The sequence below is a fragment of the Erinaceus europaeus genome, chromosome 21, assembly GCF_950295315.1.
Source record: "Erinaceus europaeus chromosome 21, mEriEur2.1, whole genome shotgun sequence".
Taxonomy (NCBI): domain Eukaryota; kingdom Metazoa; phylum Chordata; class Mammalia; order Eulipotyphla; family Erinaceidae; genus Erinaceus; species Erinaceus europaeus.
In genome coordinates this window covers 17,496,143-17,510,410 of record NC_080182.1, presented here as the reverse complement: position 1 = coordinate 17,510,410, position 14,268 = coordinate 17,496,143, and the positions used below count along the sequence as shown (strand labels likewise).

Below are 14,268 nucleotides of genomic sequence, written 5' to 3'. Positions count from 1 at the left end.
CCTTTTCTCTACTCTGACACCATCTTCTCAGACAATATTTTTGTCCAACTCATGTTAGCTATCAAACTCAAGCAAAAAACTACGATAGTTGTGGGCACCTAGGAACGTACCTAATATGGACTTCCTAGCTTCTTTCCACCCTAAGATCCCTTTTCTCACCTGCTCTACTCCTTTTTGTTTCCTCTTCATTAATCATTTTGTCCTGCTTTATATCTTGCCATCTTTCAGACACAAAGGTACAGATGCTATTATGATTCTATCTTGACTTCCCTGGACAGATGATCTCACAAATGTGTGTCCTGAACCCTCACCACTCCAGAGCCCTGCCCCACTAGGGAAAAGCAGAAACAGGCTGGGGGTATGGATCTACCTGCCAATGCCCATATCTAGGGAGAAGCAATTACAGAATCCAGAATTCCTACCTTCTGCATCCCCAAAACAATTTTGATCCATATTTGCAGTGGGGGGGGAGGGGAATGACAGGGAGAAGATTACAAGAAGGCTCCGAATTCCAACTCCACCAGGAACTGGAGAGAAAGGAAGATAAAGAGGGGGACATTTGCAGGTAGTAATAGCTGTATGTGTAATTGGAAAGGAAGAGAAGATGGGACCTTAAAAAAAAAAGGTCAAATATATACAAATATAGACAGGTAGTTGTAGAATTAATAGTTAACTCCTATCTGTAACCTCAGAAGAACTGCTGTAGCTACCAATGGAGGGGCTGCGGCATCCATAACTCTGGTGGTAGGGACAGTGCAGAGTTGTACCCCTGTTATCTTGTAATTTTGTAAATTAATATTAAATCACTAATAAATAAATAAGAGGCACAGGAAGAAAATTCTTATCTACAAACCTAGGACAGAGACCTAAAACATACCCCTACCTAAACCCTTAAGAAGGAGTCAGTCCTATAGATGCATTGTCTCTGGGCTTAGAACCTATGTAACTGTAAATCAATAAGTTTCTGTTGTTTAAAGTCAGCCAGTTCGAAACTTTATATAGCAGCTCTAACAATCTAATAAATCATTCTTTCCAGATTAAAAATAAATAAGTAAATAAATAATAGAAGAGAAGGGGCCGGGTGGTGGCTCACTTGGCTCACGTTATAAGGCACAAGGACCGGGGTTCAAGCCCCACCCCCCCCACCTACAGCTTCATGCATGTTGAAGTAGTGTTACAAGTGTCTCTTTCTCTCTTTCTCTTTTTCACCTTCCCCTCCCTATATCAATTTCTCTTTGTCTCTATCAATAGGTAATACATAAAATAAAATATAAAAAAGAGAAAAAGGAAATATCAGAAGGCAAAGTCTTATCTTGCTGCTTTCTGAAAACAAAAGAATAAGGGTCTATTTTAAAAAAGATAAAATCTATTCTACAAACTTCAGTTCTGTACAAGATAAGGTAGATTTAAGTACCTATATCCTTTCCTCTAAATACTGGGTTGTTGGAAAAGTCATAAAGTATTTGTTTTTGTGTGCAAAAATATATCATGACTTCTCCTACAATCCAATATATCTAAAAGTTCTGAGTATTATAAGTCAAATAAACAAGAGATTTTCTGAAAGGTGAAGAGAAGATAGAGCAGGTAGGGACCCTGGGATGTGAAGAATGACATGGCTTTCTTTTCACCTCAAATATCCTTGCTTGGGCACTGAAGAAGTTAGCAAACCGGATACTAACATATGCAAACAGAAGCCCACTGGGTTTTTTTTTTCTGTAGCAAGAGAAGGAGATCTATCCACGGGAGATCTAGCAAGACAGAAAACTGGTAAACAATTACTTATCAAAAAAAGAAAAAAAAAGGAAACAAAAACAAGTGCAAAGTAAAACTAAACTAAAAATACAAACAACCAACAACAAAAATACCTTAGTTCTCAGCACTATATCACCAAGCCTGTACTTCAAGGCACTCAGCAGTAAACAAGATCCCTTTCCCTCCAGGCATATATGTTAGCAGATGAGACACTAGAATCTTAACCTGCCTCCAGTGCTATCTTCAACCCATAGTTTCACTGGTGGACACCCAAGGGACACCAGTAAGGTGTCCCATCCTCCTCTCAGTAAGGTAGTAACTAGATAGTTACTACACACAACTGAAATTTACGTGCAAGGAACACCAATGAGGTGTCCCTCCTCTCAGTAAGGTAGTAACTATATAGTTACTACACACAATTGAAATTTACATGTTAAAATGCAATGTTACACAAAAATGTATGTTAAAAATTAACAAAGCTGACTATAATAGATTTAAATCAGAACTAGAAATAACAAGTATTTCAAAGTCTCCAGAATTGGGTAATTTAACAACAACAAAACACTCGTATGGCCTACAAGGTGGCATAGTGAGAGATAAAGTGTAAGGCCCTCAAGTAAGATGAGTTCGTGAGTTCAGTCCCAGGTAGTGCATGTGACAGAATGATGCTCTTTTTTCCCCCTCTGTCCTCATTCTTTCATTTTCATTAATAAATAAGTAGATCTTTAAAGAAAAAACATATTTACGGGGACAGCACACCTAGCTAAACACACACATTACAGTACACAAGGACCCATGTTCATGCCCCCGGTCCCCACCTGCAGGGAGGAACGTTGACGCAGGACTGCAAGCGTCTCTCTGTCTCTTTCCCTCTCTATCTCCCCACCTCTCTCAATTTCTCTCTGTTATTATCCAATAATAAATCTTTAAAAACTATTTTTAATAAATATTTCTAAAATATATTTTAAAAAACAATTACAATAACCCAAAGAAGAAATAACAACAAAATTAGTCAGTTTTATTAATATAATATAATAATGAGTAAATATGCAACATGTGAGTAAATTAAAAAGTAAATAATAAAACACATCTCAAAACTTGTTATATGCACCAAAAAGAATACTTAGAAAGACAGACCATCTATATTAAGAGAAATAAAAATGAATGTTGCCTAAGTTCTCAATTTAAGAAACTACAATAGAAGGAACCAAACATACCCATCCAAAAAGATTTGTGTTCACCTATGTTCAAAGCAGCACAATTTGTAATAGCCAAAACCTGGAAGCAACCCAGGTGTCCAACAACAGATGAGTGGCTGAGTAAATTGTGGTTTATATACATAATAGAATACTGCTCAGCTATTAAAAATGGTGACTTCACCATCCCGGATGGAGCTTGAAGAAATCATGTTAAGTGAGCTAAGTCAGAAACAAAAGGATGAATATGGGATGATCTCACTCATAGAAGTTGAAAAACAAGATCAGAAGGGAAAACATTAAGCAGAACTTGGACTGGAGGGAGACCTAGTGGGGGCTGAATTGTTATGTGGAATACATAAGCTATTGTATTTTACTGTCAACTGTAAATCATTAATACCCCAATAAAGAAAATTTTAAAAAGAAACTACAACAGAATTAAAACCTTCTAAAGTAGGGAAAAGAGTAATAAACTCAGAAATAAATAAGAATAGACAAACTGGGCTGGGGAGAGAACATAATGATTATGCAAAAGACTTTCATGCCTGAGGCTCTGAGATCTTAGGTTGACTCCCTAGCCCCATCAAACACCAGAGCTGAGCAATAATACTATTCTCCCTCTGTCTTTCTGTTTCTCTTTCATTAAAAGTAAATAATATAGGGGCCAGGTGGTGGTGCACCTGGTTGAGTGCACATGTTACTATGTGCAAGGGCCCGGGTTCCAGCCCCTGGTCCCCACCTGCAAGGGAAAAGCTTTGTGAGTGGTAAAGCAGTGTTGGAGCTGTCTCTCTGTCTCTCTCTCTTTTTATTATCCCCTTCCCTCTCAATTTCTGGTGGTCTCTATCCAATTAATAAATAATTTAAAAATTTAAATAATAAAAATAAATGACATAATAAAATGTTTAAAGAATATAGACAAGCTATAGAGAAAAAGTTGATTATTAAAGATTTTTTAAAGATTAAACTGTAATAAGCCTATGTTTCAATAGGTTACTATAAGACAAAAAAAAAAAAAAACCCTTACCTTGGCCAATTCTGTAACCTTACCAAAACCAGACTCCCCACAGGGAGCTGTGAATAGACAAACTTAAATCCATTTTGATGAAACTGAGACTCTTCAGGAAAGTCTTCTTCAGAAATAGAGCACGTGTTATACCTTGCATCAGTGTTCATAAAGCAGTACCATGGTTCATTGTGATCAACTTTGGCTATATCTTCGCTTGGCAACAATCTCCACTTTAGACAGTTCTCATTCTCACACTGAACCCACACTTTGTTTATATACATGTTGTTTTCCACTGAAGAATTCATTGGAGTGTTATAGTATGATGGTATTATCTGACCATCTACTTTTCCTTTTTCCAAAATTGCTTTTAATCTGGAAAATACGTGGAAAATAAAAGAATTAAGATTCAAGAGTACAAGAAGAGAAGGTTTAAAACAAAATCTTTGAAATAACTGATGCCTTTTTCTCCCCCACACTTGCTTTTATCCTATAGAACAAACCAAGCACAACAACACCTTGATCATGAACTTCTACTCTCAGAATTCTGAGAAAATCAATTTCTACTGCTTACATTATCCAGAATATGTGATTTGTTACAGTGGACCTAGTATATTAGCAGACATACTAAAATATTAGTATACACACTAAAAAATTAATGGGCTTTAAAAAAGTGATCACTTGAGGGAAAAATATCTTTAAAAGGAACTTTACTATATTCATGATTTATTAAACTGCTACCCAACATATAAGTAGTGACTAATAAAGTCCTTAATTCATGAGTTAATAAAAAATTTTAAATGTTACTTGTCATATACTTTTCCAGGGCTAAAACAAATTGCTTTAGAAAGAAATCTGCCAGTAATTTAATAGTCATAGATCACAATTTCTGATCTTCTAACTGCTTAGAGGATTTATACTTACATATACATAGACCAACAATATTCATTAGAGCAATCAATATTTATAATATGGAAAGAGTGAATATCTAAAACTGTGAGAACTAGATGGAGCAGAGTAATAAAATTTTGCAAGTGATACTCATTTTAAAGTCTGGCTAAGGGAGTCCTGTGGTAGCGCAGCGGGTTAAGTGCACATGGTGCAAAGAGCCAGGATCTTAAAGATCCTGGTTTGAGCCCCCAGCTCCCCACCTACAGGGGAGTTGCTTCACAGGCAGTGAAGGTCTTCAGATGTCTTTCTCTCCCCCTCTCTGTGTTCCCCTCCTCTCTCGATTTCTCTCTGACCTATCTAACAACGACGACATCAACTACAACAACAATAAAAAACAAGGGCAACAAAAGGGAAAATAAATAATAAAGTAAAATTTTTTTAAAAAGAAGTCTGGCTAAATCTTTAGTAAGGAAGTTTACAAAGAATAAGGATGTAATTTAGATTGCAAATGAAATAGCCTTCTTTCCCCCCTCTACTTTCTAGGTAAGGAGACAATAGAACATTGTTGGTATGCTTCTAAAAACCCCTTCTGTTTCATTTGGTTTAAATCCCCCCTGCTTAACACTATTCTATTTACGTAACCACTTCATTCTATTTACATAACCGTTGTTAACAAGCACCATCCTCCCTCCATGGCATTGGTGGTTCAGTGGTAGAATTCTTGCCTGCTCCGCCCCCTCTCCTTGTCATACCCTGATTTTCACCAGTCACTTTTCTCTCCACCCTCTCTGCGTCGCATCCTGTTCCCACCCTACTGGGCTAGTATATTTATAAGGACAAGATTGTTTGTAGTTTGTTAGTTTAGTTTAGCTTAGCTCGGCTGAGATTCTGCTGCGTCCTGCATGAATAAAGAGATACTGCATACAACCCAGCCATGAGTCCCGGGTCGTCTGTCTCCCATCAATGAAGCTCAGCCCGACAGAACATAAAGTGTTAAGTTCAGTCTTTGGAATCAAACCATAGGCAAACTTCTGGCTCTGCTACTTAGCAGCTGTGTATCTCCAGGCAAGACTGTTTTATTTCACTTATGCTTTATATACTTTCCTCAGGTGTATGTGTGTGAGTACATCTGTGTGTCACAATTTTCCCAATTTTTTTTTCAGTCTTTATTTCCGAGCCTTCTCTTATCTTATTGAATAGGAGCCATGATAGTAAATATCTTTCTTATAATTTGGAAGAATTATTTTACTATTTGACTATGAATTCAAACACGTATGACTTTTTAGAGATCTTTTTTTTTCTTCATCGGGGGGATTAATGGTTTACAGAGAGACCATTTTCTTTTTATAGGTTGATTGATTTAATAATGATTGACAAGACCATCGGATAAGAGGGGTACAATTGCACACAATTCCCATCATTAGAGTTCTGTATCCCATCCTCTCCATTGGAAGCTTTCCTATTCTTTATCTCTCTGGGAGTATGGACCCAGGGTCATTATGGGGTGCAGAAGGTGGAAGGTCTGGCTTCTGTAATTGCTTCTCCACTGGACATGGGCATCGGCAGGTTGAGTCATATTCTCAGCCTGTTTCTATCTTTCCCTAGTCGGGCAGGGCTCTGGAGAGGTGGGATTCCAGGACACATTGGTGAGGTCGTCTGCTCAGGGAAATCAGGTTGGCATCATGGTAGCACTTATAACTTGGTGGCTGAAAAGCATTAAGATATATAGCAGAACAAATTGTTTAATAATTGGGAACCTAAAGGTAAGAATGTAGCATATAAGATTTGGGGAGAGAGACCATTTCAATTGCATCTCACTGAAAACAAGAGGTCACAAAAAGTATTTGTTTTCCAAAACAGATGAAACTGGAGGTGATTACACTTAGTGAAATAAGTAAAGAGATGAAAGACAACTACCAGATGGTTTCACTCATATGCAGAATCTAAAAATCAGATTCACATGAATTTGAAGGGAAAAAAGGGGGGGTCAGGTGGTAGGTACCACACTGGGTTAAGTGCACATGGCGCAAAGTGCAAGCACTGGCTCAAGGACCCTGGTTTGAGCCCCTAGCTCCCCAAATGCAGGGGTCGCTTCACAGGTGGTGAAGGAAATCTGAGGGTGTCTTCCCCTCCTCTCTCAATTTCTCTCGGTCTTATCCAACAACAACAACAGTAAACAGCAAGGGCAACAAAAGGGAAAATATAGCCTACAGGAGCAGTGGCTTCATAGTGCAGGTACTGAGCCCCAGCAATAACCCTGGAGGCAAAAAAAGAAAAAAAAAAAAAGAAAAGAAAAAGCAAGCAAACTGTTTCTAAGACTTGTAAGAACTATGGTGGTTATATTTGAAAGATGAGAGGATGGGATATAGAACTTTGGTGGTGGCTGTCCTGTGCAATCAGAACACACTGTATTCTGATTATCTTTAACATATTATTAATAGCAAATTAAAAAATAAAAGTATTAAACACCATTAAAAACTATTTTCCATATTGTACTCTAATTCCTTGACTTCTGCTTAGCTGTCTAGACAGATCCCCAACACCTGCCTTAAATTTATAATCTTCCATATCTTCTTTTTTTTTTTAAGAAAGGATTAATTAACAAAACTATAGGGTAGGAAGGGTACAACTCCACACAATTCTTGCCACCTCAACATGCTTCACTTCATATCTTCTTTTATATTTGAACTTAACTTCGAGAGTCTTTCCTCAGTAGCTGATATCATATTCTCTTCATCCTCCTACTTTGTTCACAGCTCACTGTTAGTACTTGTGGAGGATAACTAATGGCATCCTGAAACACACAGCTAGGGGAAATCCTCGACAAAATAATTCTGAATCCTTTCACCTTTTGACCAGATTTATTCTTAGATATTATCAAATCACAAGTTAAAAATGTCTGCTACTTACCCTTAGTAATATTGGACTGTTGGAAAATTCATGATGTATTTTTTGTTTATCTTTGCAAAAACTCCTCAAGACTTTTCCAATAATCCAATGCAAAAAAATGGAACAGTACATGCCTGACTTTCCTTCCCTCTACCTATGCACTGGATAAACAACTACACACAAATTAATTCTCCCAAAGAAAAATATATAAACTAATTGAGTGACTTCAGATGAGATCAGGCATGTTCAGGGTGGTATGGCCATAGACAAGTGGCTTCTATACATTGTGTGACAGAGAAAATAACCATGTTAAAAAGAGTAGAAAAAGGTAAAATACACTAATGCCATAAATATTTGGCCAAAGTACCTTACAATCATGAAGGAACCCAAGGCTGGTAACTTCCCGAGGAGCAAAAGTTTTGAACCATGCATTTAACCCCCCATCTTGTATGGCTGTTTCCTAAGAGATTGATACCCAAACCATCTAAGGTAGATATCCAAAAGGACCTAGTATTCTCAAGTTTCCCTTTACCACAAATGTATGTTAGAATTGGACTTCCTTTGGTGAAAGTATCACTGACAGATTTATTATACAAGCTACTCAATGGAGTTTTAAAAAGAAAAGCTTTATGTTCACCTCCACATATGGAAAGCATTTGTTAAAATTCAATATCACTTCACAATTAATAATAATAACACAGTACTAAGTAGTATATGAAGCCTCTTGTTGGGAAAGGTGATAGGTGCCATCACTAAGAGTGATTCACAGGGCTGTTCCTCAGTTATTGATTGACTTTTGTCATAGTACCATATACTGGAGTTATATTCAATTAGATAGGTTTATATAATATAAGCTACTATAAAATGGAGACACTAAAGTATTTCTACAAATAGCATGCTGAAGAGAACATTTACTAATGCAAATAAAGTATAAGAGATATGAAAGAATGAAGAAACAGACCAGGATTTACCAGTCATCTGCCTAGAAGTTTGAACATCTTGCAGTCACTAGACTGGTAAAGTAGAGAAAGCACTCTAAGTGTATGGCACCACATCAATGGAAAGCTTAGGAAAATCCATTAGCATAGCCTATTATAAATGTTAAGGGGATTAAAAGATTACTCTTAAATGGTAGATAAAGTTTCAGATTTTCTTAGGAAGTTCAATTTCACAGTGGATAATACTGAGAAGATAAATTAATACTAAGAAGATGTCATTATTACTTAAATACTGATATTTATTTTCAATTGTATCTAACTTGAACCTCTTAGTATTTTAGATTTGACACAGTTTATCTACATGAATAGAATTTATAATTCAAGTTATAAAATACTTATTGCTTCTAAATCAGTTTCTCGTTACAAAACACCAGGACCCACGCAAGGATGCCGGTTCAAGTCACCGGCTCCCTACCCTCAGAGAGGTCACTTCACAAGTGGTGAAGCAGGCCTGCAGGTGTCTCTCTTCCTTTCTATCTCACCCTTCCCTTTCAATTTCTCTCTGTCCTATCCAATAATTTAAATAAAAGGAAGGAAGAAAGGAAGGAAGAAAAAGAAAGATGGCTGCCAGGAGCGTGGATTCACATTGCTGGTACCGAGCCCCAACGATAACCCTGGAGGGAAAAAAAAATTAAGAGAATAGAAAAATAACGTGGGAGGAAGTACTTGAGTCTTCAAAGGGGTCTCTATAGCTCACAGATAAATAGTTCATGCTTGAATTTACAGTGATATTCAAACAACACTTTATTCAACTTCTGATTATACTTTTATTTCACAACATATCAAACTAGTAAAGTCAGGAAAAGATTAAAATTAAAATTTGGAAACTAAACAAACAGAATGGTTATTTAAATTATATAGCCATGAGGTCAGGTAGAGTGAACATATGTTCACGTGAGAGGAACCAAGTTCAAGCTTCTAGCCCGCGCCTGCAAGGAGGAAAGTCTCAGGAGTGTGCGGTGGAGCAGTTCCACGGGTGTTTCTTTCTTCTTCCCTATGTCTTTTCCTTTTTTCATTAAACACCCAATTTGTATTTGATAAGTATATTCATTCCAATATATGTTGAGTTTCTATTAAATGTTATAGGCAAGTTTTAAGACAATGAGCAAAAGCAGAATAAGAACTAACCTCTAATCTTGAATGAATTTTTTTTTGTTTTTCTAAGTAAAAACTCGTCATGACTTTTCCTGCAACCCAATACAATAATGAAATAGGTGCCTGACTTTCCTTCCCCATGTTCATGCACTGGGTAAACAACTACGTACAAATTAATTCTCTCAGAGAAATATAAACTAACTGAGTAACTCCTACACATTGTGTGACAGAGAAAATACCCATACCACAGGGAATTTCTGGAGTCATGAAGGTAATTAAGAAACTAGGCACTGGTGCTTTGGATTGATGCTGGACATTATGGAACAAGGTCCCACAAGGGTCAGTCAGGGCGGGATAGTGAGTTAGGCAAAGGTTAGCAGGATTGACACATTTATCGCTATCTATACTGGATAGTAAAAAAGACTTTCTGGCCTTTCATGCTTTCAGCAGAAACGTATATCCACTTTTTTGTGCCAGCCACTTCTGCATGCTCCTTTTTTTTTTTTTCTTTCTTTATTCCACTCCAATATCCATATCTTAGTGTTATGGAATGAAAGTATATAAATTAAAATATATATAAAGTTGTCTTTGTTAGGGTATAATTCAGCTGTTCCCTTCAATCTAGTTCAGCGAATGGAAGAAAACAAGAATCTCACATTTAGTGGGTACTTGCTAGCACCTAAGACTTCCCTACCCCCAAAGAGCCTCCCTACTCACATAGAGCCTAGAAATGAAGTGAGACTGGAAGAAAACAAGAATCTTTTCTCCAGCAGAAAGAGACAACTCATTATATCACTTTTTTTTCTCTCTCAGTCTTCTCTGTTCTTTCCGGTAAGCCTAAACAGTATCTTGTTCACAATTTCGGTCATTTTGGCAATTCATTTCTTAGGACAAAAGGAACACTTGTTATATCAGGATACTTTCATTTCAAATAAAATTTTACTAATAGGTCATTAGCTTCCAAAACTATATTAATTTCGGAAGTACAGTTTTATACCTCAGCATTTGTATATACCATGTACCAACCACCAAGTTCTAGTGCCTTTCACTTTCTCAAAATGACCTCTTGCTTAGTCTTTTCTTGCTACCCCACTTCACCTTCCCTGCTAACTGCTGTGTTTTCATATAGTTGATGAGTTGCTTTCTTGTATTTTATTCTCTCCTTTGCTTTGGCTATTTATATTACATATACAAGGAAAGGAGTTGTATTCCATTCAATAATTTTCTTTCACTTTCTGGCTTATTTCGTTTAGCCAATTCACCTCAAATCCCATCCATGTCATCACTAAAGACAATGCTAATATTTTAACAGCTGAGTAGTATTACTCTGCACATATATGCCACAGTGTCCTCTTGTCATCTATCAGTAGACATTTAGGTGGATTCCACAGTCTTGGTTACTGTAAGTAATACTGTTATGAATATAAGGGTGCAAATATCTTCCTAAATTAGTGGTTTTGGTTCTCAGATTAATTTTTAGGAGTGATACTAATGAACTATATATTTTATTTTCCATTTTCCACAAAGGCTACACCAACTTACAGTCCCATCAATAGCATTTGAAAGTTTCTGTTTCTCTACATCTCTGCAAACATTTGTGTTTTACAGTTTTTTAATTCTAATTTGTATTATATGATATCTCATTGTGGTTTTGATTTGCAATTTCCTAATAAATGAAGTCTGCCACTTTTTTATATGCTAGATGGCTGTCTATAAGCCTTCTCTTAATTTTTTTATTATCTTTATTTAGTGGATAGAGACAGCCAGAAATCAATAAGGAAGGGGGTGACAGAGAGGGAGAGAGACAGAGAGACACCTGCAACACCGCTTCGCCACTTGCAAAGTTTTCCCCCTGCAGTTGGGGACCAGGGACTCAAACCAGGGTCCTTCACACTGCAACAAGTGTGCTTAACCACGTGCACCTCCACCCGGCCCCTGTCTATAATTCTTCTTTGAAGAATTTCTATTCATATTTTCTGGTGGGTTTGTTTTGCTGTTATGTTGTATAAGCCATTTAGATACTTTAAAAATTAACTCCTTGCTGTGATTCATCCTTTGAAATTATTCAGCCCTCCAGTTCTTTGCACTCTGGGTGAAAGATAGATGAACAGTACTGAGGATCTCTGAACTGTCTTCTGTCTTTGTCTTGAACTATAGTTCTTATTTTAGGTTTATATGACTAACAAACCTTACCAGATATCTGTGTTTTATTCATGCTCTCTTCCAAACAACTTGATCATTCTTTTCAATATGGATGAAGAGAATTTGTTTTATCCCACTTGATTGCTTGTTTATTTTCACAAGCTCTTCACCACTCTAGGATGGCATTATTTTCAGATAGAAACAGAAAGGCATTGCGGGGGTTGGGGGGGATGGGCAACAATTTTCATGCCCAACTAACTACTTCTATTTACATCATTCTGTCTCATAATTACAGAAAAATGTACCACCTAGTTCTCACCGCTAGACTGTTAGTTCTCGAAGCATACATTATTTTTATATCTCTAGTAATAATTGAATTGATAAGGCTAGGAAAATAGTGTAATAGATATGTGAAATGATTTTCATACCTGAAGCTCTGAGGCCCTAGGTTCAATCCCTTGTACCCCCATAATCAGAGTTAACTGTGCAGTACTCTAGTTAAAATAAAACAAAACTAAAATAAAAACAATAAATGAATTGATGGTGAAAATACTGCTCTCTGTGTTGGCTCTTAAGTGCCTAAATGGTGCTTTATAAACAGGAATTTTTCATACCGCTTTCCTAGTTTTGCTCAGTTTCTTGTATATGTGGAGCATCTGTAACTGGATAAATATTCTAATAGGATAAATATTCTAACAGGAACAGAAGTAGTGAGAAAATTATTTTCTTTAAAAAAAAAAGAAAATTACTTTCTTTAACAAAACATTTCAAGGCAATACTAGTTAATTAAACTCATTAAAGAGATCACCAAAGTCTACAGAACTTGACTAAACATTTTAAACAACATAATGTAATGTAATACAATAAGTATGTATCTGTAATAGTAAAATAAAGTTCATGAGTCATGATAAAGAAAAAATAAAGTTGTCGTCTGGGAGGTAGTGCACTAGATAAAGCACTAGACTCTCAAGCATGAGGTCCTGAGTTTGATCCCCGGCAATACATGCACCAGAGTGCTGTCTGGTTCTTTTCCTCTCTCCTCCAATCTTTCTCATAAATAAATAAATAAATAAATAAATAAATAAATAAATAAAATCTTTAAGAAACAGAGTCCATATAAATTTTATATTATTATCCAAAAATTACTATATACCATAAAGCTTTTTAAGTCTTAGAGTCTGAAAAAATAAGAAGTTAATTCTTGAATTGAAATATTTCACAGTTCCCTTGTTCAACAATGCAAAGGTCTTTTAAAAGGAATAATAGGTGATATGGATTCTGTGGAGCATCAACTTTTATAACAATGTATATATATTTTGTGACTGATGTGTCCCAGATGGCAAAATTACAACATACCCAACAAGTTCTATATAATAAAAGAATTTAATGAGACAGTGTGAATAAATACATACAGAGTAGCCATGAAGAAAAACGGATACTTAAAATGAAATTGTTGTTTGTATATGGATGAGAAAAATTATTGTCTTTCAAAACAAAAAATTTATTCTTTTGTTTTCCAAAATTGCTATTGTAAAATATATAGCCTTTCTTAACCATAGGTTATTCCAAAACATTCAGCTCTTCTGGGTTTAACAAAATTATACTATTTGTATTGCCATCATCACAACAGACACCTTTCAACATAACAACTTCACATTTCATCATCTTAATTTTCTAGGTAATATCTCACATTGTAAACAATTATTATAAAACTACAATGGTGAATCTACCTTCTCTTAAAGAGAACTTGTAACTAACAATTTTAATGTAATAGATTAAAATTTCACAATATTCCACCAGAAAAAGATCAGAATATGCAGTTCCTAATCTTGGTATTGCAACTTTCTACCCTTGTAATCTTGAAAGGATCCCAGTGTTCTTACCTATACTGTGAGAATAGTATTGAATGATCACTATAAAAATACTGCCCTGGGGCTGGGAAAAATAAATAAATAATATTGTCCTGCTTTATTGTCTTATGATCTAGCCATTGTGATTGTTCTTCAAAAATCTACTTCTCCCCAGCATCTGTGGATAATTAGCTCCTCTATGTTCTTTTCAACCAGGTATAAGAGCTCAAATTTTATGAGCTACCTGTTCATCATATCTTCATTATTAAACCTTACCAGCTCTGAAGACTTGCTAAACCTTATTGGCTTTGCAATATGAATTGGCTTCCAGTAGCATGGTAATCAGAGAATATGATCAATGAACCAAAGTCACAGAAGTGAAGCAAAAAGCTACAGTAAATAGGCAAAAGGGTGCAACATATGGGCTAGTGAATAGGCTTGAGACTTGCAAG

At 36.0% G+C, this 14,268-nt stretch overlaps 1 protein-coding gene across 2 annotated transcripts in view; it reads right to left on the bottom strand.

The window, feature by feature from the left end:
- The window catches only part of ZCWPW2 (zinc finger CW-type and PWWP domain containing 2), a 119,192-nt gene extending 107,051 nt beyond the window's left edge, over positions 1-12,141 (bottom strand). The window contains exons 1-3 of one of the 2 annotated variants that reach the window (XM_060180459.1): positions 12,018-12,141; positions 3,973-4,326; positions 423-527 (exon numbers count right to left, since the gene is read on the bottom strand). In XM_060180459.1, coding sequence (XP_060036442.1) covers positions 423-527; positions 3,973-4,259 — 392 coding nt within the window. In that variant the 5' untranslated portion in view covers positions 4,260-4,326; positions 12,018-12,141. Of the gene's footprint in view, positions 1-422; positions 528-3,972; positions 4,327-12,017 lie in introns of those variants that run through there. The other variant, XM_060180460.1, reaches the window with a different exon arrangement.
- Between the last annotated feature and the right edge of the window lie 2,127 nt (positions 12,142-14,268).